This window comes from Phyllopteryx taeniolatus, chromosome 22 (genome assembly GCF_024500385.1).
Source record: "Phyllopteryx taeniolatus isolate TA_2022b chromosome 22, UOR_Ptae_1.2, whole genome shotgun sequence".
Classification (NCBI taxonomy): domain Eukaryota; kingdom Metazoa; phylum Chordata; class Actinopteri; order Syngnathiformes; family Syngnathidae; genus Phyllopteryx; species Phyllopteryx taeniolatus.
This window is the reverse complement of record NC_084523.1, coordinates 5,818,572-5,843,703: the sequence shown is the minus strand read 5'-3', so window position 1 is coordinate 5,843,703 and position 25,132 is coordinate 5,818,572. Positions and strand designations below refer to the sequence as shown.

General features: G+C 41.9%; 6 protein-coding genes across 9 annotated transcripts; 2 read left to right on the top strand and 4 right to left on the bottom strand.

The window, feature by feature from the left end:
* Nucleotides 1–128: 128 nt before the first annotated feature.
* On the bottom strand, nucleotides 129–3,511 carry LOC133471824 (beta-2-microglobulin-like). Its single transcript, XM_061761838.1, has 4 exons — nucleotides 2,752–3,511; nucleotides 1,838–2,110; nucleotides 1,046–1,083; nucleotides 129–928 (listed from the first exon to the last, which is right to left on the bottom strand). Exons 1-3 carry the CDS (start codon nucleotides 2,819–2,821, stop codon nucleotides 1,070–1,072), a joined length of 357 nt encoding a protein of 118 aa, XP_061617822.1. The 5' UTR covers nucleotides 2,822–3,511; the 3' UTR covers nucleotides 129–928; nucleotides 1,046–1,069.
* A 155-nt stretch (nucleotides 3,512–3,666) lies between these two features.
* Nucleotides 3,667–5,282, bottom strand: LOC133471825 (beta-2-microglobulin-like). Its single transcript, XM_061761839.1, has 3 exons — nucleotides 5,122–5,282; nucleotides 4,289–4,564; nucleotides 3,667–4,053 (listed from the first exon to the last, which is right to left on the bottom strand). The coding sequence occupies exons 1-3, from the start codon at nucleotides 5,183–5,185 to the stop codon at nucleotides 4,040–4,042; spliced, it is 354 nt and encodes a 117-aa protein (XP_061617823.1). The 5' UTR covers nucleotides 5,186–5,282; the 3' UTR covers nucleotides 3,667–4,039.
* A 1,086-nt stretch (nucleotides 5,283–6,368) lies between these two features.
* Nucleotides 6,369–13,599, bottom strand: lemd3 (LEM domain containing 3). The gene is made up of 13 exons (XM_061762209.1): nucleotides 12,353–13,599; nucleotides 11,216–11,256; nucleotides 11,005–11,074; nucleotides 10,354–10,427; nucleotides 10,143–10,222; nucleotides 9,925–10,070; nucleotides 9,664–9,765; nucleotides 9,240–9,342; nucleotides 8,932–9,110; nucleotides 8,751–8,832; nucleotides 8,564–8,669; nucleotides 8,392–8,470; nucleotides 6,369–7,808 (listed from the first exon to the last, which is right to left on the bottom strand). Exons 1-13 carry the CDS (start codon nucleotides 13,551–13,553, stop codon nucleotides 7,639–7,641), a joined length of 2,433 nt encoding a protein of 810 aa, XP_061618193.1. The 5' UTR covers nucleotides 13,554–13,599; the 3' UTR covers nucleotides 6,369–7,638.
* Nucleotides 13,600–14,107: 508 nt separating this feature from the next.
* Nucleotides 14,108–17,508, bottom strand: tmbim4 (transmembrane BAX inhibitor motif containing 4). The gene is made up of 7 exons (XM_061762210.1): nucleotides 17,300–17,508; nucleotides 16,864–16,972; nucleotides 16,200–16,305; nucleotides 15,971–16,004; nucleotides 15,729–15,846; nucleotides 15,599–15,644; nucleotides 14,108–15,334 (listed from the first exon to the last, which is right to left on the bottom strand). Exons 1-7 carry the CDS (start codon nucleotides 17,388–17,390, stop codon nucleotides 15,128–15,130), a joined length of 711 nt encoding a protein of 236 aa, XP_061618194.1. The 5' UTR covers nucleotides 17,391–17,508; the 3' UTR covers nucleotides 14,108–15,127.
* Nucleotides 17,509–17,906: 398 nt separating this feature from the next.
* On the top strand, nucleotides 17,907–22,587 carry msrb3 (methionine sulfoxide reductase B3). Of its 4 annotated transcripts, none has more exons than XM_061762402.1 (7): nucleotides 17,907–18,116; nucleotides 19,094–19,208; nucleotides 20,915–21,023; nucleotides 21,314–21,391; nucleotides 21,574–21,602; nucleotides 21,762–21,859; nucleotides 22,087–22,587. In XM_061762402.1, the coding sequence occupies exons 2-7, from the start codon at nucleotides 19,106–19,108 to the stop codon at nucleotides 22,261–22,263; spliced, it is 594 nt and encodes a 197-aa protein (XP_061618386.1). In that variant the 5' UTR covers nucleotides 17,907–18,116; nucleotides 19,094–19,105; the 3' UTR covers nucleotides 22,264–22,587. The 4 variants fall into 4 exon arrangements, with proteins under 4 accessions (XP_061618386.1, XP_061618382.1, XP_061618385.1 ...); XM_061762398.1 differs by lacking the exon at nucleotides 19,094–19,208 and adding an exon at nucleotides 19,706–19,847 and having other exon boundaries at nucleotides 17,909–18,116; XM_061762399.1 differs by lacking the exon at nucleotides 17,907–18,116 and adding an exon at nucleotides 19,706–19,847.
* A 147-nt stretch (nucleotides 22,588–22,734) lies between these two features.
* LOC133472067 (protein BTG3-like) lies at nucleotides 22,735–24,364 on the top strand. The gene is made up of 4 exons (XM_061762397.1): nucleotides 22,735–23,299; nucleotides 23,369–23,506; nucleotides 23,626–23,800; nucleotides 24,190–24,364. Exons 1-4 carry the CDS (start codon nucleotides 23,028–23,030, stop codon nucleotides 24,343–24,345), a joined length of 741 nt encoding a protein of 246 aa, XP_061618381.1. The 5' UTR covers nucleotides 22,735–23,027; the 3' UTR covers nucleotides 24,346–24,364.
* The last annotated feature ends 768 nt before the right edge of the window (nucleotides 24,365–25,132 follow it).

Sequence of the window (25,132 nt, the reverse complement as noted above, 5' to 3'; positions counted from 1 at the left end):
AGCTTCTCCATCTTTTCATGGACAGAGGGTCCACTACAAAAATGATTTTAACATCGTCAAAGCTTTTGTCGACAAACCTAGAAGTACTACGCTCGTACATCTTCACCAAGTCGATATGCACACCAAACTCATGTTTATCCATAATTTCACATTTTAATTTAAATGACATCATCAGCTCCTTCTTCTCATTATTCACTTCCTTAGGACCCATTGTTTAAAAAAAAATAAAATTGTCATGATGCAAAATGTATTTTATTTGAATAGGCAGCAGCATATCATGCACTGTGAAACCCCCCCCCCCCCCCCCCAAAAGTCGAATGATAAACCCATGCACATGTTGAATGAAAATCAATCCCCAATGTTTAAGTATGGATGTGAGAAACCAAGCCAAGATGCAATTCTCACGCAGAAATGACATGCGAAATTTACTCTTTCGAAGCATCATATGTATCATAGACTGTTGTGATCGTTAACAACAATTCTCCAGCAGATCAATAGCTTTTGAGGCACGTTTGGAGTTAAAGGTAGTGCAAATATTTCCACTTGAACTTTGACACATACTCTTTTACTACTGTAGTGCGATTATACAACAACTGGTGCAATATATTTGCGCAATAAACATGATCTCTTCAAACCTTTTCCTGAGTTGCAGTAGTTTTTCTTCCCTCCACTGGCCAACATTAATGACGGTTTATGAGACATTTACTGTACACTGGGTGTCATATTACGTCCACTCGAGTCCTATTCCACATTCCACCGTCTATTCTTTATTGTTCTCCGTCAACACAACCGGTCGAAGCAGGATCCCACGTCACTTGTGTTGTTCTGCTCAGTTTTATCCACCGAGCGTATTTGCACCAGTGCCAAAATCATTATTTTTACTTTTTTTTTTTTATTATTAGATTCTTCATCTCAAGACAGAGTTGACCTGTGGAAAACAAAGGATTAAAAACTAAAAACTTCAGTACAAGTAGAACAAAGAGAACACAAAAAAAAAAAAAAAAAGATTTGTTTTCATGTTCTCGAAAAGGAAACCAGTACCTACCCAAAACAAGGGAGCGGGAAAATGTTACATATCCGGTTCTGCATAAAAAAAAGATAATAATACTGTTAACAACAGTGTCTCTTTAACTTTCAAGGCTGTTTGGCTCGGGACAATTCTACTTGTGACTATTTTAAATTGTGAAAATGAAAATGGATGTCTCCTTTCAAATGGAACTGCAAAATATTTTTTATTTCCCATTTTTGTAGGGGAAAATAATCTTTCCAACAACTAATCGATGAGCAAAGTAATCAACAACCATTTTGATCGTTGATTAATCATTTCAAGACTTAAAATTGCTAGTAAATATTATCATATTTCTGTAGTCCTCAAATAAAGCAGACTTTGTGTTTCATCAAAATAAGACATTTACCAATATTTGGTTTTACTTTGTGAAAACAATGATCAACATTTTTTGCCCATTTTCTGAAGTTACGGCCCAAACCAGTAACTGAATAATAATCAATGAAAGTTTGTACATTTTCTGCACTACCAATTTAAAATATTGTCGTTTTTCAATAAATGGATGTAATTTTTTATTTTTTTTTAAATCCGATTCATCGATTAGTTGAAAGAAAAACACTATCAACAGATGAATCAATGATCAAAATAATCGTTAGCTGCAGTTCTGATTAGGAACAGCTCTGCAGTTATACCCGACAGTAAACGACAAAATGATCAAGTTACATTGTTGCCGTCGAGTCAGTGCAGTTCAAGATTAGATTCCGTAATAATCGAAACAATTATTATCGTCTCATGCTACGGAGGTTCGTGTGCCTGAAGATGCAAACCTACCCCAAGAAAACCTCCTGGTAATCCCCATGTGAGTCACCAGGCAGGTGTACTCCTCTCCACTTTGGGGAATGAAGGGCACATATTTGGTCAGACAGTAGTCCCAGTCCTCCAGGAAGACCATCTCTGTCTGATTGGCCTTCTGGATCACGGCGCCATTTCTCTGCAGGTCCACTTTGATCAGTGGCGGGTGGAAGTTGCTCACGTGGCACAGGAGGACGTTGGCTTTGCCCAACACTCCCGTTGTCCGACTGTACACCTGAACAATTGGTGGGGCTATAAAAAAATAAATAAAAATCACAATCAATATATTTCCATGGATGGGTATCGGTGCCTTTCTGTGACTCTTCCAGTCTTTCTGTATTTCTTTGTTCAAAGGGAAGTGGCCACTGAGCTGAAAGTGTCATGAAATGGTTGCAACAGAAATCAGAGAGACAGGAAGAGTCACAGAAAGAATGTAATTTTGTTGTTTAGCTCCTTGTTAGCAAGTTGTGTAAAAAGTACTCAAATGTTGAACAGTTCGACATCTGTATTCTAATGTTTTAATAACTTTACCAGTAAAGGTTCAAGTGCATTTTTAGGTTCACCCTGAATGTTCACAGCTCAATTATAATGAGAAGCTAAGAAAATTCACACCAGGATTATCATGGCTAATATGATCACAATTATTGGCATTATCACGATATAACTAAAAGAAATATCAACATTAAAAAAAAATACAGATACACACTGAAACAACACGTTTTATTTTGACATAAGAAATTGTACAGCGAAAAACCCCAGAGAGAATTTCCATGCATGCAAGACCCAACATTGTTTATAAAGAAAAATGAATGAAAATGTACTTTTTAGAAGAATACATTTACCGAACAACATTGTGCAACTTCACATTTCGAAATGTACAAATAACTACTTACATTCTTTGGTCACCGAAGAGCCCAAGAGGCACACAAAAACGAACGCGGTCAAGTAGAGGCGTGTATTCATCACTTTAAACTCACTTTCTTCGTTATTTTGACTCAAAACTAAATCACGTTAAACGAAAGTAACATGCCAACAAAGGTTTCTAGACATACCGTCATCGGTGTGCCACGCGGGCGGTGCAAAGGTTGACTTGAACACCGCCCACACGCCGGCGCACTTCGGTCAACAAAACAGCATTATGACCGCACCAGTGCAAAACCGGATTTGGAAATACGCGGAAGTGGAGATGCTGCAGATTTATTTTTTATGACATTTTCTACGTGCTCGGTTCCACCAGCCACAAAAATATTGTTTTATTCAGCCTGTAACGTCCAACTTGACGTGTTTGTTTTGACCTTTAACTCCTAAATCGTTGTTTGCCCCATCCGACCGACAAATCAGTTAACTGCTTATTATAATGACGTAGACATATTTAATTAAAAAAAAAACATTTTGATTTTTAAGTCATCTGCACTTTTTCTGATGACTTTTTTACCTTTACTCCTACATTTGAAAACCGATTTTTTTGTACTTCCACTCCTTAGTTAACCACAAATTCGCTAAAATCACTATTTTGCTAATATTTGAAATCAGATGTCACTTTGCCAACCGCAAATTAGCTAAAGTGGTGCGAAGTAAGTAACTAGTAGCTTGTCCATTTATCAGTACTTTTTCCAGTGTCTTTTTACCTGTAATCCTACATTTGAAGATTGGAGTCGACATCTTCAAGGGATGACCTTTGACCTTTAATCCTACATTTAAAAACAAATTGCCGAACTTTCCACTCCTAAAAAATAGGCCTTTTATATTACATTAAGTGTCCACTGCCAAATTTCAGCAACAAATGATCGTGAGTGTGAGTAAACATGTAAGCACCAGAGAATTTTATTAGGCAAGATATTTCAACATGTTTCAACAAAACACATATTAAGGACAAACAAACCTCATTGTTGCACAAAGCTGATACAAGTACAAAGAACAGAACGCAAAGCCTTGATTACTATAACTTCAGAGTGATATTAACCCTTAAATGACTGATTGTGAGTTTAGCTCAAGGATGAAGTAATGACTGAGAAAGCATTTTGTGTGATTTAGTTTATTGAAGATACAGCAGCGGAAGCTGAAGCTGTTCGTGTCACTTTGAATGCGGAAGAAGATGTGAGAGATTGATGAATGCAGTGGGAAATCCATGATTCTGGCGCTCTGGCTGAATTGTGATAGAATTGCTTCCCTGGCACCTGCTCACATGTTGGCCTCTGTAAGAAAAAAAAATTCAATGTATTGTATCAATGCACTGATACTGTACATCTGTACTTGCGCTCGAAAAAAATAAAATAAAATGCTCAGATACGACAATGGCGATACTCGAAGGTAAATGTAGATGAGATCACTTTTTTTCAGCCGACTGCGTATTATGCTCTGCATAAAATGGACGATGAACAGGATTTGACTTTGGCGGTTCCGCTGTGATAAATTTTGCACTTTTCTCACCCCAGTCGAAATTGTTGGGAAGACTCGACGCATGAGTGACTTGGCACAAGTATTTGTCGTCCCTCGTGGGTGTGAACGCCACGTGCTTGGTCAGATGGAAGTGCCAGTTTTTTTCGAAGCTCAAGTCGCTCTCGAAGGCGCCCGGGACCTCCTGTCCATTCTTGAACAACTTGACGGTGATGTCAGGGGGGTGGAACTGACTCACGTGACAGATCAGGGTGTTCGTCATCCCGAACTGCCCCGGCAGGTGGCTGTATACATGCACCGTTGGGGATTCTAGATGACAAACCAGTGTTCAGAATTAACCAATCACATTCAAACTTATGTTCAATAGGAATCAGCTCACACCAACCAACATTTAAAGTGCCTCTGATTAACCCCAAATTAAGTTGAGACAGTTTTGTGTTTTTTTTTAATTATTATTATTATTATTTTTTTTTAACTGTTCATAATTCCCTCCACCTTTCCTAGTGCCAGCTGAAGAAAAACTGTTATTTTGGCAATGAGTAATGTTGTGTTTGGGCCAAATATACCTTCGGAAACAGAAAGTTCATCAGAGTTCATATACTCAAGTAAAAAACAGTAATGAAGTATTTGTAAATAGTCCCCGCCACTCCTGTCTGTGGAGGGTGGAGTTACTGCAGTTAACAGTTATAAGAAATCGAAACTGAACTAAGTCGACAGCAGTCACCCAATTTATGCTCGAAATTTTTTGGAGGTCATTTGTATTGCAGTCAAATCGGTTTTTACACAGTTTGTTGCATTTTGTAGTCCTAGTAATAAAAATAAAATAAAAATATCTTTAAAAAAATGATGTTGAATCTCATACTTACGGAACTTGGAGTACGCGGTCCAGGAAAAAGCCGCCAGAATAACCCAAATTGTCACGAATTTCATGTTTGAGACGACGATCGATCGAAATTCGCCGTCGTTTTTTGACTCAGACAAATGCTGTTCCTTCTCGAAGGCTCGAACTAAACCGAAAGTATAAACACCACCACCGCTCTTGAAATACTTCCGTTTGAGCCCGCCCACTCGCAAGCCAACCAATTATTTTAGTTAGTAAGCGCCCACTTGTTTCGCTGTCAGCCGAGCAGGTACCCCAGTTTAGCTTCTGGACGCTGGAATTTCCATAAAATAAGGACGATAATACATGTCCACACCAGCACGGGTGTGTGTGTGTGTGTGTTTTTTTTTAAAGCTATATGTACTATATTTGTTTTTTCCCACCCACATTCCACACACAAACCGTGTTTTAGGGCACTGAAAACGCCGACAGACTTCCTTATACCGCACTGTACAAGGAAGTCTGTGGATCGGCTCATGCTTATGACGTCACAATCATGCATCATAAACTGTCAGGTATTATTGCATACAGTTCCATCCATCCATTCTCTACCGCTTATCCGGGTCGGGTCGCGGGGGCAGTAGCTTCAGCAGGGACGCCCAGACTTCCCTCTCCCCAGCCACTTCATCCAGCTCTTCCGGGGGGATCCCGAGACGTTCCCAGGCCAGCCGAAGGACGTAGTCTCTCCAGCGTGTCCTGGGTCGTAGGATAGGAGAGCCCGCCTCAGAGAACCCACACTTATGCTTGAACATGGTGTTCGTTATGGACAATCCGTGACGAGCACAGAAGTCCAATAACAGAACACCGCTCGGGTTCTGATCATAACTTCTTGATGTTAATAAATAAAATTGCAATTTGAATCTTTTTTTTTGAGACAACATTGACCCCTAGTGGTCACTTATAGAAGCGCTTTTGAAATAAGCTTTTTTTTTTATATATAGAAATTAATATGTATGAATATATTTTACAGCAGACCGTTATATACTTTGCTCTGTTGGTTTGCAAGTTTATGCAAAGCGGGCACAAATTATACAGGTAAGTAAACAGCCAAAACAATTGTCTTATTACTGAAAGTGTTCTTTATTTTGTTTTACACATCCTGACAATAGTCTGGCAGCAGATGTAAGGTCAGTCCTTGATGGGGGAGGGAAGAAAAAAAAAAAAAGTTATGACACATAACAGTTCTAGTGACATGAAATAGTACATCACCATGGCTGATTAAAAAATAATAAATAGAGGAGCATTTGGTTTAATAAATCAGAGGAAACTGCTACAAAATATCAAATATCAGGATGTCAAAATCTAACAAAACTACAACTATGGCAAGCTTTCCTCACCCCTTTAAACCTGTTTCAACATTTCAAACCGAGTACATTCCCCCACAGCGATGCAGTGCCCAGTTTAAAAACTAAACAAAACAAAAACAAAAATAAAATAAACACATTTAAGGCACAGTTGGGATGTCTGCTGCAAACTTGCATCAGGTTTGTGAACATCTGTCAATGTGCATCATTCATACACAACTATACACTGCAAATACTGAATGCGACTTTCAATTCACTGCATTTAAAAACATGAATTAGGTGCATCTGAGTGTTGTAAAGAGGTGCTGTATGTATATGTATATATATATATATATATATATATATATATATATATATATATATATATATGCATATATATAAAGCAAGTATGTCTCTTAATAGAGCTTAAAATATTACTAATTACAAACTATCAATATATTTAGAGTGCTCCAAAGGTCACGGTGGCATCATTTCAAAACGGGGGGACATAGTGAACGTAAAAAATGAGAAAAACTTCAATTGGTAACATGAGAGAAAAGGGCCTGACTTTACAGAGGTAAATAATACACGTAAATCATAACATCATATACTGGATTACAACTGAAGTACGCTTCAGGCGAATGTACAAGACAACACTCCCTGATTCTGTTATTTCAGGAGCACTGTGAGTTACGGAGGCCAACGGGGCAGAAACGGAACAAAACAAAATAATAATAAAAGAAATGGGGGGGGGGGGGGGGAGAGGCAGGCGGGCGCAGAGGCTTGTGGTTTGCTTTTAATGCAGATTATTCAATAAAGCTTGTGCCGTCATTCCCATGTATTTACAGCATTGTCCTCTTCAAGTCTTCTCATGCCTTCCTCGCGCTAACGACATTGTTCGTCGGAAATAACGAGAGGAAATCAACACTGCTGTAATGGACGCCGACATGGAGGCATAGACCGATACACGCAGCAGCCGTATATCCATACTGAGCCGCAGTGAACTCCGCCGACTGTGGAAGAGACGCAGGATCGGAGTCTTTGCACACACATTTAAACAGACCCAGAGGAAATTGTTCCATCTGTGACATTTTTGATACAAAGACTGTAGAAAACCAACACTGGAAAAGACTCTGGGAAAATAAGTAATATATAAATGTTTAAAAAAAAAAAAAAAAAGTTAAGTCGTCTCTGTTAGAAAGGACCGAAGGAGGAGAAACTTATGAGAAGCCTGAGGAGGTGGCCGAGCCGCGGGTCTGCGAGCTGGCCATAGTGTTCGTGGCGTTTCTCTGGAGGTTGGAGGCCTTCAGGGGTGTGCTGCAGGCCTGAGCCTGAGGGAAGCGCTGGTGGTACCGGTCCAAACGCAGGTATTTCACCGTCACCAGCTTACCTGTCGACGCAAAGCATCAATACGTTACTGAGAGAAAACTACAGTTGCTTTCACTTTTTCATCCCCTGTAGTAAGTGTATACTATTGCTTACGGGATTTGTGATACAGCCTTAAAATAGAATACCAGAACCCCCCCCCCCCCCCCCCCCCCCCCCCGCAAAAAATAAATAAATCAAATTTCCAATTACAATCATGTTTTTTTTTGCCTGTCTACACATTAAATCTCCGGGTGTCAGTTTTGTGCCATAGAAGCTAGTGTACGAATGTGCATATTACATATATTGTTACAGTTAGTAAAAAAATAAATAAAATAAAAAAAGGCCTGAAAGTGCACTGGCGGCTATGTCTATCCTTGAGCACTTGTGGGGGCATTGCAATACATTAACGAGCATCGGAAGGCTATATTAAATTAGCTAACATCGATAATATTTTGTTACATCTTTTTAATTTTTTGCAATCGGGTTATCCGATTGCTACCGGGTTGTAAATCATGTGGAGCTTAAGATGCAAGTAGAGCTTCTGTAATATCGCCCATCTTCTCAGATGTACATTTTTGTTGTTGTTGAAATAATTAGTTACCTACCATCAAACCAAGAGCCATGAAGTGCCTTGAAGGCTTTCCCTGAGTGCTCTGCAGAGAGGCACTTGACATAGACACAGCCCTGTTCAGAAAAGTGGGGAGGACGCTTGTGAAATCACCGCAGCCCATTGCGCTGCAGGCACAACATCAGGATGTAGTCGTCGCGCATGAATACCTCTCGAGAGTTCTTGTCAACTGCAATGTGGACAATGCCGTTGTTGTCGCTACACTTCTCCAGGATGGCCTCGTGGATGGCGAGATCCCAGTTCTCCCCGACCTCCCTGAAAAGCAAACAACTTATGAGCTGGGAACAAAGAACGTTTGGTAGCTTATCACCAAAACTGGCAGAGCGAGACACTCACATGACTGGGTCAAACATGTTCCGGATCTTCAGACACGGAGTCAGGCTGTTTGGTGGGGAATTCCGTCGGTCAAGAGGGAAAGCTGAGAAATAATAATTATATTTAAAAAAAAAAAAAAAAAGTCGGTACTGAAACTGATGAATCACAAAAAAACATAGCGACACTTTTTTGAGTGTGGCACCTTTTCCCTGCCAAACTTTGGAGGGGATCGAGGAGGTCTTGTCGCAACTGAGAGACGGCTGGATCCACCTCCAGACGAGGAAGTCTGATCCCCCGATTTTCTGGCTCTCGGTTCGAATTCTGGACTCGTTGGCAGACAGAAATCTCACAGCGCGCTCCCAGATTCTCTGCATTTTCTTCCTGTGCGACAACATAAATGGTATTATATTAGGTATTAGCCGGGTGTGGGGGGAATTCATTCCCCCCCCACAACCTCACTGACAGGTGTTTTTGCTTTATTTCATCTGTGTGATCCGTGTTTGTACTGACCGGTCCTGAGGCTGAACAAGTGAATCCCTGACGTGCGGTATGGGCAAGTAGGGCTGAAGATCTTGGTTCTCTTGACAAGCCTCATTATGGCTCCTTAGGACATCTGAACAACAACATCAACAACACAGTCAACGTTAGGAAATGACGTACTCAATGTCACACAGCTTTCAGTCAATGAATTGGCCTGAGGTCCTCGGAATAGTATCTCTCAATTGCTTATTCTGTACAAATATTTTACTGTATTCATATTATGCTGCTGTAAAACAAATGAAAATGGAAATTGTATTCATTAAAGAAGCTTGATAATGTACAGAATCGATGATGACTCGCATACCTATTCGCAATATGGCCATTAGTTCCTATAATTATTTCCTCATCTCTTCATATGAAAACTAAAGTATCTTGAATGTGAGGTGCTTCTTACCGATGATTCTCTCCACCATGTGATACATTTGCCTAGTTTCCTCCTCCTCTCTCTTCCAGCGATACTTGACGTAGCACACTAGACCCCACACACCACCAACCACTGCGTACAGACATGCACACGCATGAGTCACACGTTCAAACGTGACTAAGGAAACGCACATTCCACTTGTGCCAGGGGGCAAATTATTCTTAAATGATAATTACATTACCGTGTGAACACGGATAGCGGGGCTATGTTTAAGAAAGCGTTTTATCCTACCGGCTGCAAAGAGAGAGACTCTGCTGATGACGGTGAGGAAAGCTCGGCGGAAGCGGCACGTGAAGGCCATCCTTGGATGTGTGGATTCGAGCCGAGCGATCTCTGCTACGTCGGTCATGGGCTCGTCGGCCGCCTGCCCAGTCAGCCTATCGACCACACACACAGTAAGTGCCAATGAAACCCTGATCGGGATAAAAATATAAATTATCGTCAATTACCTTATCCCAATATCTTGGCCTGTCCGGATGATCCACTCAAGCGACGTGAAAATTAAGTCTCCAAACTCCTTATTCTGAGCCTACAGATGGATAAAACAATATGAATCTCGCCACCAGATGACCTATTTTTATGACAAACCTGGGTAATTGTGGATTGTGGAAAAACATTATTGTGGTTACATTTAAATGGGATATTCATTAATGACTATACCGTCAAATACTCAGAGGCCTCATCTATGGACAGACTTCTGTTTGGGTATTGCTGGTCTCCACAGTCATGTTGGCCTGGAAACATAAGAAAACACTTGCATAAATAAAACCTTACCAAACACGAATGAAGGTTTTACACATACTGTAATCGGAGTATGTTTGGCATTTAGGTTTTTGCTCATAACTGGCTCTAAACACCCTTAAAAACATTTTGGGAATTATACATCCAAACAAGGATGTATAAACTGAACAGCACTGTTCCAAGTATGGACCTCTGTGGGATACCATGACAAACCTTCACGCACAAAATATATGATAAAATACAAAATTCTTCACAAAACGTAATTAAAGTTGGTCATGTAACATGCCCGTAAAAAAAATAAAAATAAAATAAATTATCACAACCACCTGCATAAACTTCTCACGCTACACATTATGAGCCCAAACATGAGCGAGAGCAGCAGACATTGCACTTAGACCTATTATGCTAATGCCTTTTAATGTTGGTCCTCATGACGGTATTTTGACAACGATTGTTTTTAGGGGCTACTTGGTTTAAAAAGTTTGAAAACCACGGTTCTAGCTAGATCAAACTCACTCATTACTCATACAGAGAATAGGTAGCTTTGCTATGTTAACCATTGATACCTACCAGCAATGTGCGCCAGATGATCGTGGAGATTGAGCAGCAGCTTCAAAATGAGATCCCTCACGGTCTTGTCCTGTGGACGGGAATAATTCAAACATAATTCAAAACCTAATCCGATTGCCTTTACCTGATATCCAGCTCTTATTACACAGTTCAGTAAGCAAGAATGAGACCAAGACAGGGTGTACAGTCCATAGGAAAAATGTATGCTTACGTGCGTGGTGTCAAACTCTCTGCCAAACGGGTGACTCTTAACTGCAACAAAAGAAAAAATGATGCCGTCAAAATAAGCTTTAAAATGAGGGCACAAGCTTGACTGGTTTCAGGAACATTGCTTCTTTTGCAATTAGAGCATATGTTGGAGACAGCCATTAAATAAGTGAGTCACTGTCTATACACGCCAGTTCTCACCACACCAACCACTTCCATCACCAAACACTTGGCTGAATTAGACCAAGCTTTTCTGCAACACTTATTCCTAAAGAAAAACCAGCATGACAGTGTGCATGATGACTCTTATTGACAAAGTATTTTGCTAAATTACTTATTACAGTCACTCGATTGTTTCTCTCAGCCATACTGCATGCATAAATCCCAATCAACAAAAAGCTCCAACATATGAAAATGGATGTTTTGGAACAGACCAGCCTCGTGCCCAGACCTAAATCCAATAAAAAATCTTTGGGGGGTTGTGTACAAGAGACAACCTCACAATAGAACAGATTAGGAGTGCTTTAAAAAAGAGTGGGCTATTATTGCAGGTGTTAGATATCGCCATTTGACTATTTCCTTGATGTGAATAAGTACTTAGATTTTTTTTAAAAGGGGATGAGTTTTTCTTCTCTGGATGTTCTGCACTCCTGTTTTTTGATGCTGCTCGCAAAACGGTCGGGGCCGACAAACGTAAATCGAATTCCGTGATTGTGACGGCCATTAATCGGAGGAACAGAAAAGTCAGTCTCTCAATGATTACGTTAACCACGTATGAATTTCAACCATGTCTACACAGTGAACAAACTTACCCTTTGAAATGTAAATTAGGTTACATCCCCCTCCCGAGCAATTTACCGCAGGTAGCATCCCTTTTTTCGACTGACAGGTCACACATTCAAACTACGGCTTACCTTGCCCCCCCCCAAAAAAAAACAAAAACAATTGCTCTGCCTTGGTGAATAGACCCGAAAGGGTTTGTTTCCAAAGTGGTGCAATCAGAGCTTTTCCCCCACCCGCAGGTAAGCATTTAGTTCCAATTCAATTTGAAATGATTTTGTGTGCTGTCCTATTCTACATGTTGCACTGGAATTTAAAGATGCATGTGTGCAGCTCTAAAATCTAATTTGGTGATACTTACTGACTACATCTACCTCTGATGAGCCAGTGCCCCTCATCCTGAGGTACATGAGGCCCAGCACGAGGAAGAAGAGGCATGCTGCCGTGAGCAGGAACATGGACAGGTAGTGGGCACTGAAACTGCTCGAGGTCGCCACCTCTTCCCTTTTGAACTGCTGGAAAAGCTCATCCTCCGGTGCGGCGGACAGCTTCTCCTTCAGCGGCTGGGTGTACGAGTGGTTGGGGGCGGTGTGATTGGAGTGGTTGCCCCTGTAGGTGTGGGCAAGGCTGCTGTAGTTGGAAAATCGCGGTCTCAGCCCGATGCTGAAACGACTGGCGTCCTCGCCGACGGCGTGGTTGTTTCTCTCCGCGTCTTCTCTGTGGTTCTCCGAAAGCGACACGTAGATGGACTTCCTCGGAAAGATTCTCTCCGTGTCGTCTCCCTCTTCCTCCTCCTCCTTCCGTCTGCGCACCATATTGAGACTCCCGGGTGGGCTCGGCGCTAAGAATGCCTCCTTCGCGCGGCCCCGTCTGGGCTCCAGACTACCCCGCTGTCGGTCCCCACCAAGGCCCCAAACCTCCTCGTCCTCGTCGGAGTAGTTCCCGGCTAGCTTGCGTGTATTTAAGTATGACGCCCGACTGCCATTTAAAGAACGCGAGGACTTCTCTTCGCCCCCCTCAAATTCGTCCTCGGATTCGTCGTAATCCCTTCCATCCGCTTCGAGACTCGATTTAACGCCGAGTTCCCAGCCCGAGGAGACACGTCTGTTCCCCCCCGGACCCAACGTTGAGTTGTTGCTGTTCAGTGGACTCCCCGCGCCATGTCGACTTTTCTCTCTATCGAGCTTTATCTTCAGAGCCGGGCTCCTCCGCTGCACCCCGTCGCTGTGGTTGAGAGCCTTCTTTTTCAGGGGAGCCTCGGCGTCGGACTCGTCCGAGCTGAAGCCGAGGACGGTGGACTTCCGGCCCGGTCTCCTGCTGGAGCTCAGGTGCGTGACGTTGTGGCTGGCTGGCCTGGCTCCCGCCGTGTTGCCGCCGCCGCTATTGACGACCGCGCCGCTGCGGGTTTTAGCGGCTCGAACTCCTCGCTGGTGCTCTTCGCGAAGCTTCTTCAGCTTCTTCAAATACACCGGACGAGTGTGTTCGGTAACCGGACCCGGAGTGAAACCGAGGCGCTTCAATTCGGAGTAAAGCTCCTCGTCCGTTAACTGCGTTGACGCCATCTTGGTCCAACTCTTGCAAAGGACTTTTGGGCGGAAGTGACGTCGGACAAAGTGACAGGCTGCTGCGTTCTAATTGGATTAGACCAAAAAGTTTGGCAGACTCAAAAACACGCAAACGTGGAATAAAGACGTCTCTTTAAACTTTTCTTGACTTAATATACAGCTCTTAAAAAAATGAGACCACTGCGAAATTATCGATTGGTTTTGCCATTTATACGTATATATTTCTGTAAAATGTTTTAGTTGTTTTATTCTTTAAGATACTGACAACATAACTGTAAAATTTAAAATACACTACAAATATTGATATTCGTTTGCAGAAAATGAAAAATTGTCAAAATACCCAAAAAAAAAGATCCAGTATGTTGCCCATTTTTTGTCAGTGAAGATGCTGTTCCCATTTATCACGGTAGATGGCAGTCATCGCGTTTATAAAGTCGTCGCCAACCGCCAATCACACATAAACAAGAAAAGAAAACGCAACACTGATTGGTTGTTTATGGAACCAATGTAGAATGGGGAGCAGGTTGGTTCCCTTAAAACACGTGACTACGTTTTCTTTTTAAATACTTTATTGTTCAGTGGAATTTACATACATTCAAAGATGATAACACATACAAATGAAGTTAGTCCGAAAATCAAAACGGGGATTCTTGAAGGAATGAAAACAAAATACAGTAACATATAATGTGCATTTAAATTACAAAATAAACGCAGAGTTTCATCATTACTGAAGAAGGAACATTGATCGACCTAAAATTTAAATTTTTGCAGAAATTCTGCCACAGGATAGATCTTATTGTAAGATCTCTAACTCGGAGTGTGGGCCTTTTAATCGGAGGTTGTGACATCAGTAAAGATGAAAATGCAAAGGGACATTTTAACTTAAGTTAAACGCTGGCTTGTCATGGATTCTGCATGTGAGTGACTTGCTTGAGTTGTAGCGGTTAGCAGCTTTGCATGAAGGTGCGTGGCAATAAAGCGACTGAAATGCATCAATGTCATCTGTGACCACATACGAGTGAATTCCATTAGTTATGGTTTTGATCCACAGAATTGCACGTGCAGTTGTGTTAAAAACAAAAGTGTCGAGTTTTTGTTTGGTTTGACATTTAAGATCATCGTTTATACGCCCCACAGTGGGGAAATTAAGTTACGAAAAAAGCACAAAGGCCAAACAAGAATTCAGACTTAAGAAAACATTGTTAACACAGTAGTGAAAGTGAACAACTGAATCTGATCAACCTGCACAGGTATCACATGTTGAAGATTGCACATATACAGATGGTACTTATTCAAATCTTTCAAGAGCCATTAAATCAAATGTAGTTTCAAAACAGGCATGAACGTAAAGACATTGCATCCCACGGATTACGTCACATTACAGCATTAAAGCATTTTGATCCCTTCAGAATAGATTTACTTTTAATTTATAACATTTTACCAGTAACTCTGAGCCAAATTTAGAGAGTGTAAAAAGAACGTAAAGAATTAACTGTCAGTACAGCTGCCCATCGTGTTAAAACCAAAATCAATCAATTCAATTCAAGCTTTTAAAATGGACACCGGCCTTTTTAGTGCTTCTTCATCGAGTCCAGGATACGCAAAATGTGAAGGAAGAGGTTGACGATGTCCAGGTAGAGGTTGATGGAGGCCAGGATGTGCTCCTCGGGGGAGAGCTGCTTCATCAGCAGGTGGGTGTCGTAGATGATGAAGCCACAGAAGACGAGTGCCCCGGTCCCGGCGAACAGCAGCTCGGTGCTGTCGCTGTTGAAAAACACCTGCAGGGAGAACAACACCAAGGGGGCAAAAACAGGGACAAAAGCTTTTGTAACCTGCAAAATAGAACTGTACACTCATGTACTTTATGAAAACATCGTGTAACATAATTAAATAGAATGTAAATAATGAAATCATTTGTGCATCGCTCTTCAGCTAAGGCAATTTTCCCAAATCTCAGTGAAGATTTCCTATTCTGACCAACTAGCAACTACACAGTAAATTGAATGAACGAAAGTGAGAAGATGTCAAGTTGCTCCACTCACCCTCATAACACTTGCAATTAGGAGGATCCACAAGCAGGTAAAAAGCCTGCAACAGCGAGAAAACGATATACTGTTCAGTAAGTCTGGACGTGTATTTCTTCCCATCCACTTTTTTTTTGTGCCAACTTACGCTGCTCCCAGTTTGGTGAAATCTCTCTTGGACTGGAAGGTGTAGGCGGTCAGTGCGGCGAACACGGCGCAGGTCAGGAACAAGGCTTGGAGCACAGTGGAGTACTCGTAGAAAGTCACTGTGTAAAGAGAGCAGCTCAATTAAAAAAAAAAAAAACTAAGTGACACCTTGTAGCTCAAAATATAATTAAGTTGACTCTTGTAAGTCAAGATACCACTGTATTCAGTTCAAACACTACTTACAAGCTGTGGCAACAGAGATCGCCTCCAGTAAAGTCTGTAAACAACACACAGTTCATTAAAAGCAGTCGTTAGTTAAGAAATACAATACAACCTCCAAAGTCAAACGCTTTGAAGACCGTAAAATTTGGAGACAAAAGACTCGTTTTGGGATGTTCTGTGTCTGGCGTGCGTTTGAGTCCCTTCGCTTCTCGCTAGCTCGACGCAAACTGGTAATCTGCCATATGCTTACAAATACAAGCAGCAGGTAGAGGTTGACTGGATGCTTGTGTCGGTACACGGCCAAGGCCAGAAGCAGGACCAGAGAGCCCAGAGCAGAAACCAAAACAACAGCAGGGCTGCGAAAGACAGCAGGCGAAAGTTAAGTCAGAAACAATGGCAAACACTTTTGGAATGCATGGATTTCCCCCCCCTCCACACAACACATCATGATTTGAAAATGATCAACACCATATTAGATGTGTTTCTAAAATGTCAGTCAATCAAAGTAGTTATTACAGCCACCTAGTGGTCGATTTGAGGTGTCAGAGGCATTAAACTGGTCGACACTAGTGTGGAGGCTGTGGCACCGACCTGCCCCACCCCTCGCTCAGAAAGGGGGCAAGGTGGCGATGACTATGTGAAGCTGTTGCTGTGGATGATTCTGCATCGACAGGTCCTGAGGAGAACCACGTCCCGGAAGGCGTCTACTTGCAATGGGCTCTCATGTTGTTTCAACTAATGTCAATTTCTTTCTTCTTTTTTTTTGGGTGACTTAAGGGCTACATAAGTGATCTTGACTATTTGAGGACATATGGCATTTATGACACTAGCTGCATACAAGCTAACTTGCTGATTTATGTAAACAACATTTTACGGTTAAGTATTGGGTCCCAGCTACATTGTCATGTTCTCACCTGGCATGGACAAACTCCTTGATGGTCTGAGAGAACATAAAAAGGGCAGACGTGCCCGTCGTCAGAATGATCTGCAAGCTCAGGAGGGTGTATACCTTCCGCAGGAAGTCTAAGCAACAGTAGACAACACAATGGATGGTTTTATTGTGGTGACAGCTTGATGACAACAAGAGAAGAAAGTTCTAACAAAACAAGAATGCCAAGTTTGCTTCAGCAATGCTAATACAGGCCTTAAAAATTGTAGTAATTGAATATCCATCGATTGTCCATACAAGCGAGCTACTATCCAGCTAACATTATAGATATTATGAAGCAATACATTTATGTGAGCTAAACTGTCAACAACAACAACAACAACGAGTAATGCTGCTATATTTACGATAGCCAGAGGCTAGCTTTTTTAAATACGTCATACCAGTTATGCTACTTCACATACCCATACGTATTTGGACACTGGCAGTGGCAACATTTGTGCCATAGTTGAAGTCATCTTCAATCGACGACCTCGGGTATTTTTCACTGCTCATCTTTAAAATGGTCGAAATTCCGTCGTGTTTACTGAAAACTGCAGATTATTAACAAAGGACCGATGTGAGAAGTGGAACTGGCCTGGGACGCGTAGCTATGACGTCACTAGAAGGGCGTAAACAAAGTTTTTTTTTCCTACTCGAAAACTTTATTGAAAATTAGTAAAAGACTGATCTGTCGTAAGATTTTTATATAAGTACTATATTTCTTAAACTTCATCCTGCATAGTTAATTCATTTTGTTTTCAGGATTTGTTTTAATAAGTATCATATATATATTTTTTAAAACTTTTGTATCAATGGCACGTATTCTTCACAGTTTACATTAATAAATAAAGTTCATACATTGAAATAGACGGGTCGAGAGTCGACAAAATATATACAGCAAACCCCAATAATAAAAGAGATCCCATTTCATATCATAAAAATTCAAATATTTTCGATTTTTATATGATTGCCACGTACAGTATTGCACACTGTTCGGTTTGAAATAAAGTTTCTGAAAGAAAATAGACAGGTCGTGACCATAAATGGATACGTCCAGCAATCGAGCTGTTTTGCATAGTTGGAAGTGTCGCGGGACGTGTTACCAAGCTTGTCCGCTTGTGTCTGTCCCATCTGCGGCTCACGTTTCAGCCTGTTGTCACCGGTAGACTGTCACTCGCTGATCGTCGTCATTTTTTTTTTCTCTCTCTTCCATCGCGTTCCTGCGCCTACTCCCCGCTGGTATGTTACAGCATTTTAATTACGAAGTCAATCTGACAGTAACAATGGCGAATGTAAGTGTAAATGCTCTCTTTACTGCTTCGAAATGATGACTTGCATTTTAGGCGATCGAGTTTTAAGGGAGACCAATAACAATGTCATAAACACAGAGTTGAGTGATTGTTTTTGCCTACAATGCAACATGAATGGAATTCGTTTTGTTGTTTTTGTTGTTGCTCATTTGACAGTGAGCATGTTGTTATTGTTATTATTAAAGTGGTCGGTGGGGGTGAACACAAAAGTCCCTGCGTTTCAATATGGCGCCTTCTCGATGAATCCAGCTGTTTGTGTAATTTTGCCAACAGTGCAGCACTTCACTCTTACATACTGTTCATTTTCCATGCATCCATAATTGCCAAGAATAATAATAATTGCCTGTACGAAAATAAGAACTGCAGACCTTTTCAAAAAATGTATTCTTAGCCTTACAATGCTCGTTTTTGGATTAAAAAAAACAAAAAAAAAACATCTACTACAAACAACATGGCATCTTATTTCAAACTCCATCGTGTGAACACTGTGGCCACTGTCCCAGAAAAATACACGACTGTGGTATCAACGTTCAGAATGTCACAAATCAACGCCAATTATTATGAGGAACCTATCAGAAACCGGCGAATGCTGTTACATTTGCATAATGCAGTTTCCAAGCAAAACTTCAGATGGTTTACTTGTAACGCGACACGTCTGCTTTCATTTAGTATGCGCTGAGCTATTAATATTCAAGTTGTCCAAACCTCTTGTTGGATAACTCGCTAAGAGTCGCTATGTATATATTGCTTGCAGCAAGTGACCAATCAGATTACATCGTAAGCGGAGGCTCGCCCAGCGCTTGTTTGAAACACTTCTGTTCCGCCAGCGTCCTCGATTGGTCAAATTGGTCAGACCGGTCCAAATATTTCGACAAGTAATCCCGCCTACTCTCTGTCTCTCTGTAGTGTGACAATCTCATGGCCGCCCTGCTCAGACGTGGGCTCTTCCTGGCCTCGCACCGTGTCATTGAGCAAGGCAGCAGCTCGGTCTGCCGCCCTGCAGTGTCTGCCATTTGGCTAGGTAGAGTCATTCTTCTTAAGCTCTCGTAGCACTCGGACGTGTGACCACGATCCAAATTCATACCAGCATGTGTGTTAAGTTGAAACGGAATCCAGCACGCTGCCTGCATGGAAGTCAGGTGACTGAACCGCGACATGACATTTCCCATTGATAGAAACAAATCAAAATAAATGTTCCAGAGCCCAAATAGATCCCTACATTTCAACCTTTAATTGCTGTACAGGCAATGTTCAGCTACCAATTTTAACATTATTGCCAATACGAGCATAACCGGACGGTAACCAGTCCAATATGATTCCGTTAAAAACGAGCGTGACATCGTGCTCTCCATTTCGCTCCGTTTAAAGCCCAGAAGAAAGACGCAAATATCCAGCCACCATCGTCGAACATTTTGCTTCCTTTGTAACCGTCAAATCCCAATAACCCCCGCTCAGTTCATCGTGACCTCATGTGTGTTGTGACCTCTCCTTGTGTCTGCTCCTTTTTTTTTCATCCAGTTGTAAGCCCTGCGGAGGAGGGTGTTTTCATTCTAGTGGTGGTTGGAGCGTCTCTCCTCAGCAGCCATGTCGGGCTTCAATCTGCTCCATCTAATAAGCAAGAGTCAGCCTGTGACTCTGAGGTCCTGCAGTCTTCCCTCAGGTCCACTGACTGGGTGCCGTGTGCCTGCTGTGCTCTGCCTCGCTCTTTCTTAAAAAAAAAAAAAAAAAAAAAAAAGCCGTAACATTTGGCTCGTGTCTCAGCATGTCGTCTTAACAGTCCCCAGTCTGCGTGTGTGTCAATGTGTGTTCACAATGATGCGCCGCTTTCACTGGTTTTCTGAATTTCGGTCGAACCTCCCTGGGAAAACCAGTAACGCTGATTGCGTGACGGTTTCCAATCAGATCTGATCAAACGTATCGGAGCTCGATTCTTGACCGCTAAGGTCAAACACGGGGAATAATGGCCGTAGAAAGAGTGGCGGGCCGTGCATTTGGTACATGGGAACTTTCCAGACTTCGCCGACCTCTCAATACCACCGCTCGTCGCAATTACGAAAACGAGGTGCAACCATTAACTATAATTCCAAAAGCGATTGAGGCAAAAATGGAGTGCACTGCTTGGCTGCAGCCAGGAGAGGCGCTGTTGATTCAATCGCAACGAGTTGATGGGCCAAAAGAAGAAAAACATGACATTGGCGATTATTCTGTTCAACACAACACTGGCGTGGAAACAGGAGTTCAGAATATTATAAGAGATTCAAATTCCTCATTGTCATCCGCTCACAGCTCCGAACAGTAACATTAGCGCAAATGCTAGTGCTAAAACAGCAAAATAGGCCATCTTGGATTGCCACGGTAATGTCAGGACAGTAATACAAGAAGTGTGTCGGTAATTTCTTGTTAAAAATCAACACTGGCGTATGCTTATGCTTTAGTTTCATGGCTGTTTGTGTTGTTCGTTGTCACACACGTAGAATCCGAGCGCTAACGACCCAAACCGAATGGTTCACTGCTTGGCTTCCTTTTGCAGCTTGCACGCGTCGAGTGGGTTTGATTTTGTTTGACTAATTCACACACCTTGTTGTAAAGGTTTATTTTTTTTTATGAATGATGGTGAAAATGAAGCTTTGGAACATATCCTGAGGAGCTATTTTTTAATCGAGAAAAAAAAAATGCTGCTTTAATTGGCGATGACAACTGAGTTAACATCATCAAGCTTTCCCGTAGGAGCTGCCCGAAGCAAGAAGACATGGCCCGTGACCTTCTCTCAGGAGGAGATGAAGAAACGTCTCACGCCCAAGCAGTATCATGTGACCCAGGAGCGAGGAACAGAAAGGTGTGGGGAAAAAAGCCCGGAACCACTTGCTTATTATTAGTGACGGCATTCAGATGATAACACAGGCTTGACACGCTTTGAATATGTTAACATAGGGCTGAGTGATATGGCCTTAAGAGTTTTACGTCAGTCTGGTATCGGTGTCGTAGTATCGGAGCATTTTTTTTTCAAGTGCAAGTACGAGCCTATACACCCGGTATACTGTCCTGGTTTGCTATAATCTTTTAAGTACAGAATGTGAGTACTTTTGCCACCTCTGCCTCTTATGCTACACAACTTGTTCTGCACAGCGCCTTCACAGGAGAGTTCACGTACCACAATGAAGAGGGAACCTACACGTGTGTCGTGTGCGGGGCGCCATTGTTCAGGTGAGACCTTACTCCTGCGTGACTTGACGTCAATGCATTGCAGTAATACTATTTAATAAGTACCATATTTATGGTGTTATTCATTTCTATTGCCGTACTTACTGTTTTATACAATATTTGTAGCCTAAAATAGTTTTTCATGAAAGTGACTTTTGTACTTTTGGAACTGTTTTCTTTTTTAGCTCCAAATCCAAATTTGACTCAGGATCAGGTAAGAGCAATCTGAATGGATTCTTGAATAGCTTTGCGATTGTCAATTCATGCATCGAGATTTTGCTCTCCTATTGTGGCTGAAACAAAAAGGAATGATTTTGTTGCGTGAGTATTAAGTCTCCATCTCTGCTTTTCCCAATTCATGACGTCCACGCAGGCTGGCCTTCCTTCTTTGACCTTGTGAAACAGGAGACCATCGCTGTGTCAGATGATTTCTCCTATGGCATGCATAGAGTGGAGACCACCTGTGGCCAGGTACACTCCTGACACCAAATTTCACCAAAGTGGGATTCACACGTCCTACTGATCAGTGTTTTAGTACTTTTTGCAGTGACTTTGTTGCTTAATTTAACACTTGATACGTGCGCCGGAACTCCATTGACCCATCTATTTGTATATGTACGGAACACAAAAATCAATATTCCATAATATGGCCCGCCACACGAATAACTACAGTCGCTCCATTCTCCATCCCGATGCAGTGCGGAGCCCATCTTGGACACCTGTTCGATGACGGCCCAAAACCCACCGGAAAACGTTACTGCATCAACTCGGCCTCGCTGTCGTTCCAACCTAAAGATGTTGAGGGGGCCTCTGGCTCCGCCTCCACGGGTGCCGCCGCCGACTCCTCGATGGCCGAGGGGAGGACGGAACTGTAAAAACCCAGCAAGGGCTCAGACGTCGTGCGGGTTTGAATCAAGGGGTGCAGGTTTGACTTCTATGTAGAAGAGAATTTACTCACAGATGGATGATGTCCTTTTACACAGACACACGCCCGTTTATTTTTAATATACTAGAGTATATTTTGATTGTAACTTTGATGATATTTGATGCTTTTAAGGTGCAAATATAGTTCTCAGGCAGAGCATTTGGATTGTGTGTGATGTGAACACTATTTTGTATTTCTCCCTAACTGATATTTTTGTTTTTTTTAACAGCTTGAAGTGAGACATTCAATTGATGAATAAAAAAAGCTCCCCAGATATGTGGCTTTTTGAAAATTTATTAACCGGTAATATGTTTCATTTGTGGATTTGATAATATTCGGATAAAAGGCCAGTGTGGTATTCAACTTATGAATAAATGACAATATATGTACAAATAAATGTATTGTAATTGTTCAAATAAAATTTGAATATTTGCTTATTTTCCTTGAACAAAATTTGACCAAACATATTGGCTTCATTGTTTTCATATACAGTACTGTGGAAAGTAATTCCCGAATGCTTTAGAGAGGATTTGTTGAAAAAAAATAGAAACTAATATTAGGGATACAAACTGCATATGGGTCAGTGCACTTTATTTGTTACCTCCGCCAAGGACTTTATGATGCATTTCTGTCATCATAAAGGCCATTTTCTTTTCTTTTCTTTTTTTTTATTTTTTTACTTGCAGCTCTTCTACATGAGTTCTACACATTCACATGCTGCGTTTTCTTAATTTGGCACTCCCTTGGCGGGGGAAAAAAAGAAGACAATATGGACACCTTTTTTCCACAACGGTCACGTTGGGAACATTTCAAAATATGGAACAAGAAATAACCGATGCTGTGTTTCCAATAATGACCACACTTGTTTCCAAAGACGTGGCATTCCAAAAAACAGAACTCTTTATCAAGAGGCTAAGTCTTGCATTGCAGAGGAAATTTGAGGGTCACTGGTACCCCGAAAATCCCAGCAAGGGGGAAGCGTACAGGTACGGCACTGCAATATAACAGCCCATTGAATTATTCCAAATATTATCCGAGGTCGACGTCTGTTGTAGGTGTATACGGGTGAACCGGCACAACAGGAATGACCCAGAACTCCTTCGGGCCTGCCACGAGAGCGGGCTGCGGTTCTGTGACCTGCGACTGCCCCTTGACTTCACGCTGTGGATAAACCCCGGTGAGGCTTTTTGCAGGTGGGTCTCCCAACAGTGAATCCCAAGTCACGACTGTACTTTTCTTTTTGCTCATCAGTACTACAATCCCATACATTGCCACCCTGTTTCCTCACCTTTATAACGTGTTATTTCTTTAGGATTGGTGAGGAAAACCCTCCATTCTCAGTGGCTACCGTGGCTGCCATGTATGAGGAATACTTGGGCGCACACCCGCCCAACACTTCGGACGGCGAGATGTCCGACTCCGACTCGTCTTCCTCCTCAGATGGCGAGGACGCACTCTCTTGTTTTTCCATGAGCAACTGCACACAGGTATCCAGTCAAAATGGCGGATAAATCACAGTGAACCCCTGCTGTTGCAATTATGATCAATAATCATAATTGGCGGCTTCCCCAAAAAGTTTTGTAATTGCCTACTGATACCGCAAGATGGTGGCAAAGCACTTGTAGCTATTACACAAAGCAATGGCCTGACTAAATGAAGCTCCTCACATCAGCGCAACATAGTCGCTTGCCACCGGGATGCCAACAGATGGCGCCAGAACAACATTATCATATTAGTGCCTGAGCACAAACAGTAGGCAGTAACAACACAGCATTGGTTGTCCTTTTAGATTTTGCGTAAAGCACAAAATCGGGGAACTAATTGAGTGAAATTGTTGTTTTTATTCATTTGTATTATTTTTTTTTTTTTTTTTTAGTTGAATCCACTCGCTCCCGCCTGGTATCCCTCCGGCTTTCCCAAACCCACTCGCACCCGCTTGGTCTGTCGAGGTACCAGGGAAAGGTTCCTTCCGTTGAACATTTGCAGGCATTATCAGTGTGCTACTGCAGCAAGGCAAATAAAAATGAAATAAACATGACTATTCTATTTTCTACTGTTGTAAAGATTGATTCTTTATCATGGTTGTATCGTGGTATTTTACAGTACGTTTCACTGAAACAATAGTCGCTTGCCGACTTATTACGCATAATTCTTTTATGACAAAAGCATGTCGCGGGCATGTTATTTATTAGGACACTGGGAACCTTTATAAAAATGGATAATTCAGTGAAAATGGACATTCACTGGAAAAATCGAAACATTTTTGGGGGTGAAATGAGACATTCTGAAAGGCGCATTACGTTGATGTAGACTGGGGAGTATTCCGTTTAAAACCTGAAATGAAACATTCTCTGTGCTGCATGTTGATTTACGACACACCGAGCCCGTGTTTGACGCGAAGCATGGCAGGAATGTCTCGGCCTCGCTGGAAATGTTTCTCTTCTTGGAAAAACACTTGGCCATCGAGGAAAAGCTCACAGGCCCTTTTTGCGGTTTACTGCTACTGTGGATTCAGAGTGCTTCGCGGAAACGGGCTGAATTGCTCGTACCTGATTGGAGAAATTCCGCGCGACGAGTATGCTTCCTCTCGCCAACTGCGATGTTTCATGCGCAGAAATCAAAACACGTAAATCATTCAAGAGGGCCTGATTTTCCACACGCAACATATTATGCAAGACATATTTTTGTTGGCTGTGCAATGGGTCTCTGGATAAATAGTTGTTCTCAAGAAACTTTCAGTGCCGAAGTTGTTGTTAATTTGCTCAAATTTGCATTTTTATTCTGATCCTCACCAAAAAATGTTGTCACCCCCGATGCAA

What these genes read in the sequence shown, in the direction of transcription:
- tmbim4 (XM_061762210.1), bottom strand. Translation starts at nt 17,390, where the DNA reads ATGAGCAGTGAAAAATACCCGAGGTCGTCGATTGAAGATGACTTCAAC. An exon ending in GATCTCTGTTGCCACAGCTT is followed by an intron (nt 15,847 to 15,970) that starts GTAAGTAGTGTT and finishes CTCTTTACACAG; the next exon opens with TGACTTTCTACGAGTACTCC. An exon ending in TAATTGCAAGTGTTATGAGG is followed by an intron (nt 15,335 to 15,598) that starts GTGAGTGGAGCA and finishes TTCTCCCTGCAG; the next exon opens with GTGTTTTTCAACAGCGACAG.
- LOC133471825 (XM_061761839.1), bottom strand. Translation starts at nt 5,185, where the DNA reads ATGAAATTCGTGACAATTTGGGTTATTCTGGCGGCTTTTTCCTGGACC. An exon ending in GACCGCGTACTCCAAGTTCC is followed by an intron (nt 4,565 to 5,121) that starts GTAAGTATGAGA and finishes TTTGTCATCTAG; the next exon opens with AATCCCCAACGGTGCATGTA.
- LOC133472067 (XM_061762397.1), top strand. Translation starts at nt 23,028, where the DNA reads ATGCTGCGTTTTCTTAATTTGGCACTCCCTTGGCGGGGGAAAAAAAGA. An exon ending in CCCGGTGAGGCTTTTTGCAG is followed by an intron (nt 23,507 to 23,625) that starts GTGGGTCTCCCA and finishes TTATTTCTTTAG; the next exon opens with GATTGGTGAGGAAAACCCTC. An exon ending in CCATGAGCAACTGCACACAG is followed by an intron (nt 23,801 to 24,189) that starts GTATCCAGTCAA and finishes TTTTTTTTTTAG; the next exon opens with TTGAATCCACTCGCTCCCGC.
- msrb3 (XM_061762402.1), top strand. Translation starts at nt 19,106, where the DNA reads ATGGCCGCCCTGCTCAGACGTGGGCTCTTCCTGGCCTCGCACCGTGTC. An exon ending in TGCGGGGCGCCATTGTTCAG is followed by an intron (nt 21,392 to 21,573) that starts GTGAGACCTTAC and finishes TTTCTTTTTTAG; the next exon opens with CTCCAAATCCAAATTTGACT. An exon ending in TGGAGACCACCTGTGGCCAG is followed by an intron (nt 21,860 to 22,086) that starts GTACACTCCTGA and finishes ATCCCGATGCAG; the next exon opens with TGCGGAGCCCATCTTGGACA.
- LOC133471824 (XM_061761838.1), bottom strand. Translation starts at nt 2,821, where the DNA reads ATGAATACACGCCTCTACTTGACCGCGTTCGTTTTTGTGTGCCTCTTG. An exon ending in CTCTTCGGTGACCAAAGAAT is followed by an intron (nt 2,111 to 2,751) that starts GTAAGTAGTTAT and finishes ATTTTTTTATAG; the next exon opens with CCCCACCAATTGTTCAGGTG.
- lemd3 (XM_061762209.1), bottom strand. Translation starts at nt 13,553, where the DNA reads ATGGCGTCAACGCAGTTAACGGACGAGGAGCTTTACTCCGAATTGAAG. An exon ending in AGGCCTCTGAGTATTTGACG is followed by an intron (nt 10,223 to 10,353) that starts GTATAGTCATTA and finishes ATCCATCTGTAG; the next exon opens with GCTCAGAATAAGGAGTTTGG. An exon ending in CAAAGTTTGGCAGGGAAAAG is followed by an intron (nt 8,833 to 8,931) that starts GTGCCACACTCA and finishes ATTATTTCTCAG; the next exon opens with CTTTCCCTCTTGACCGACGG.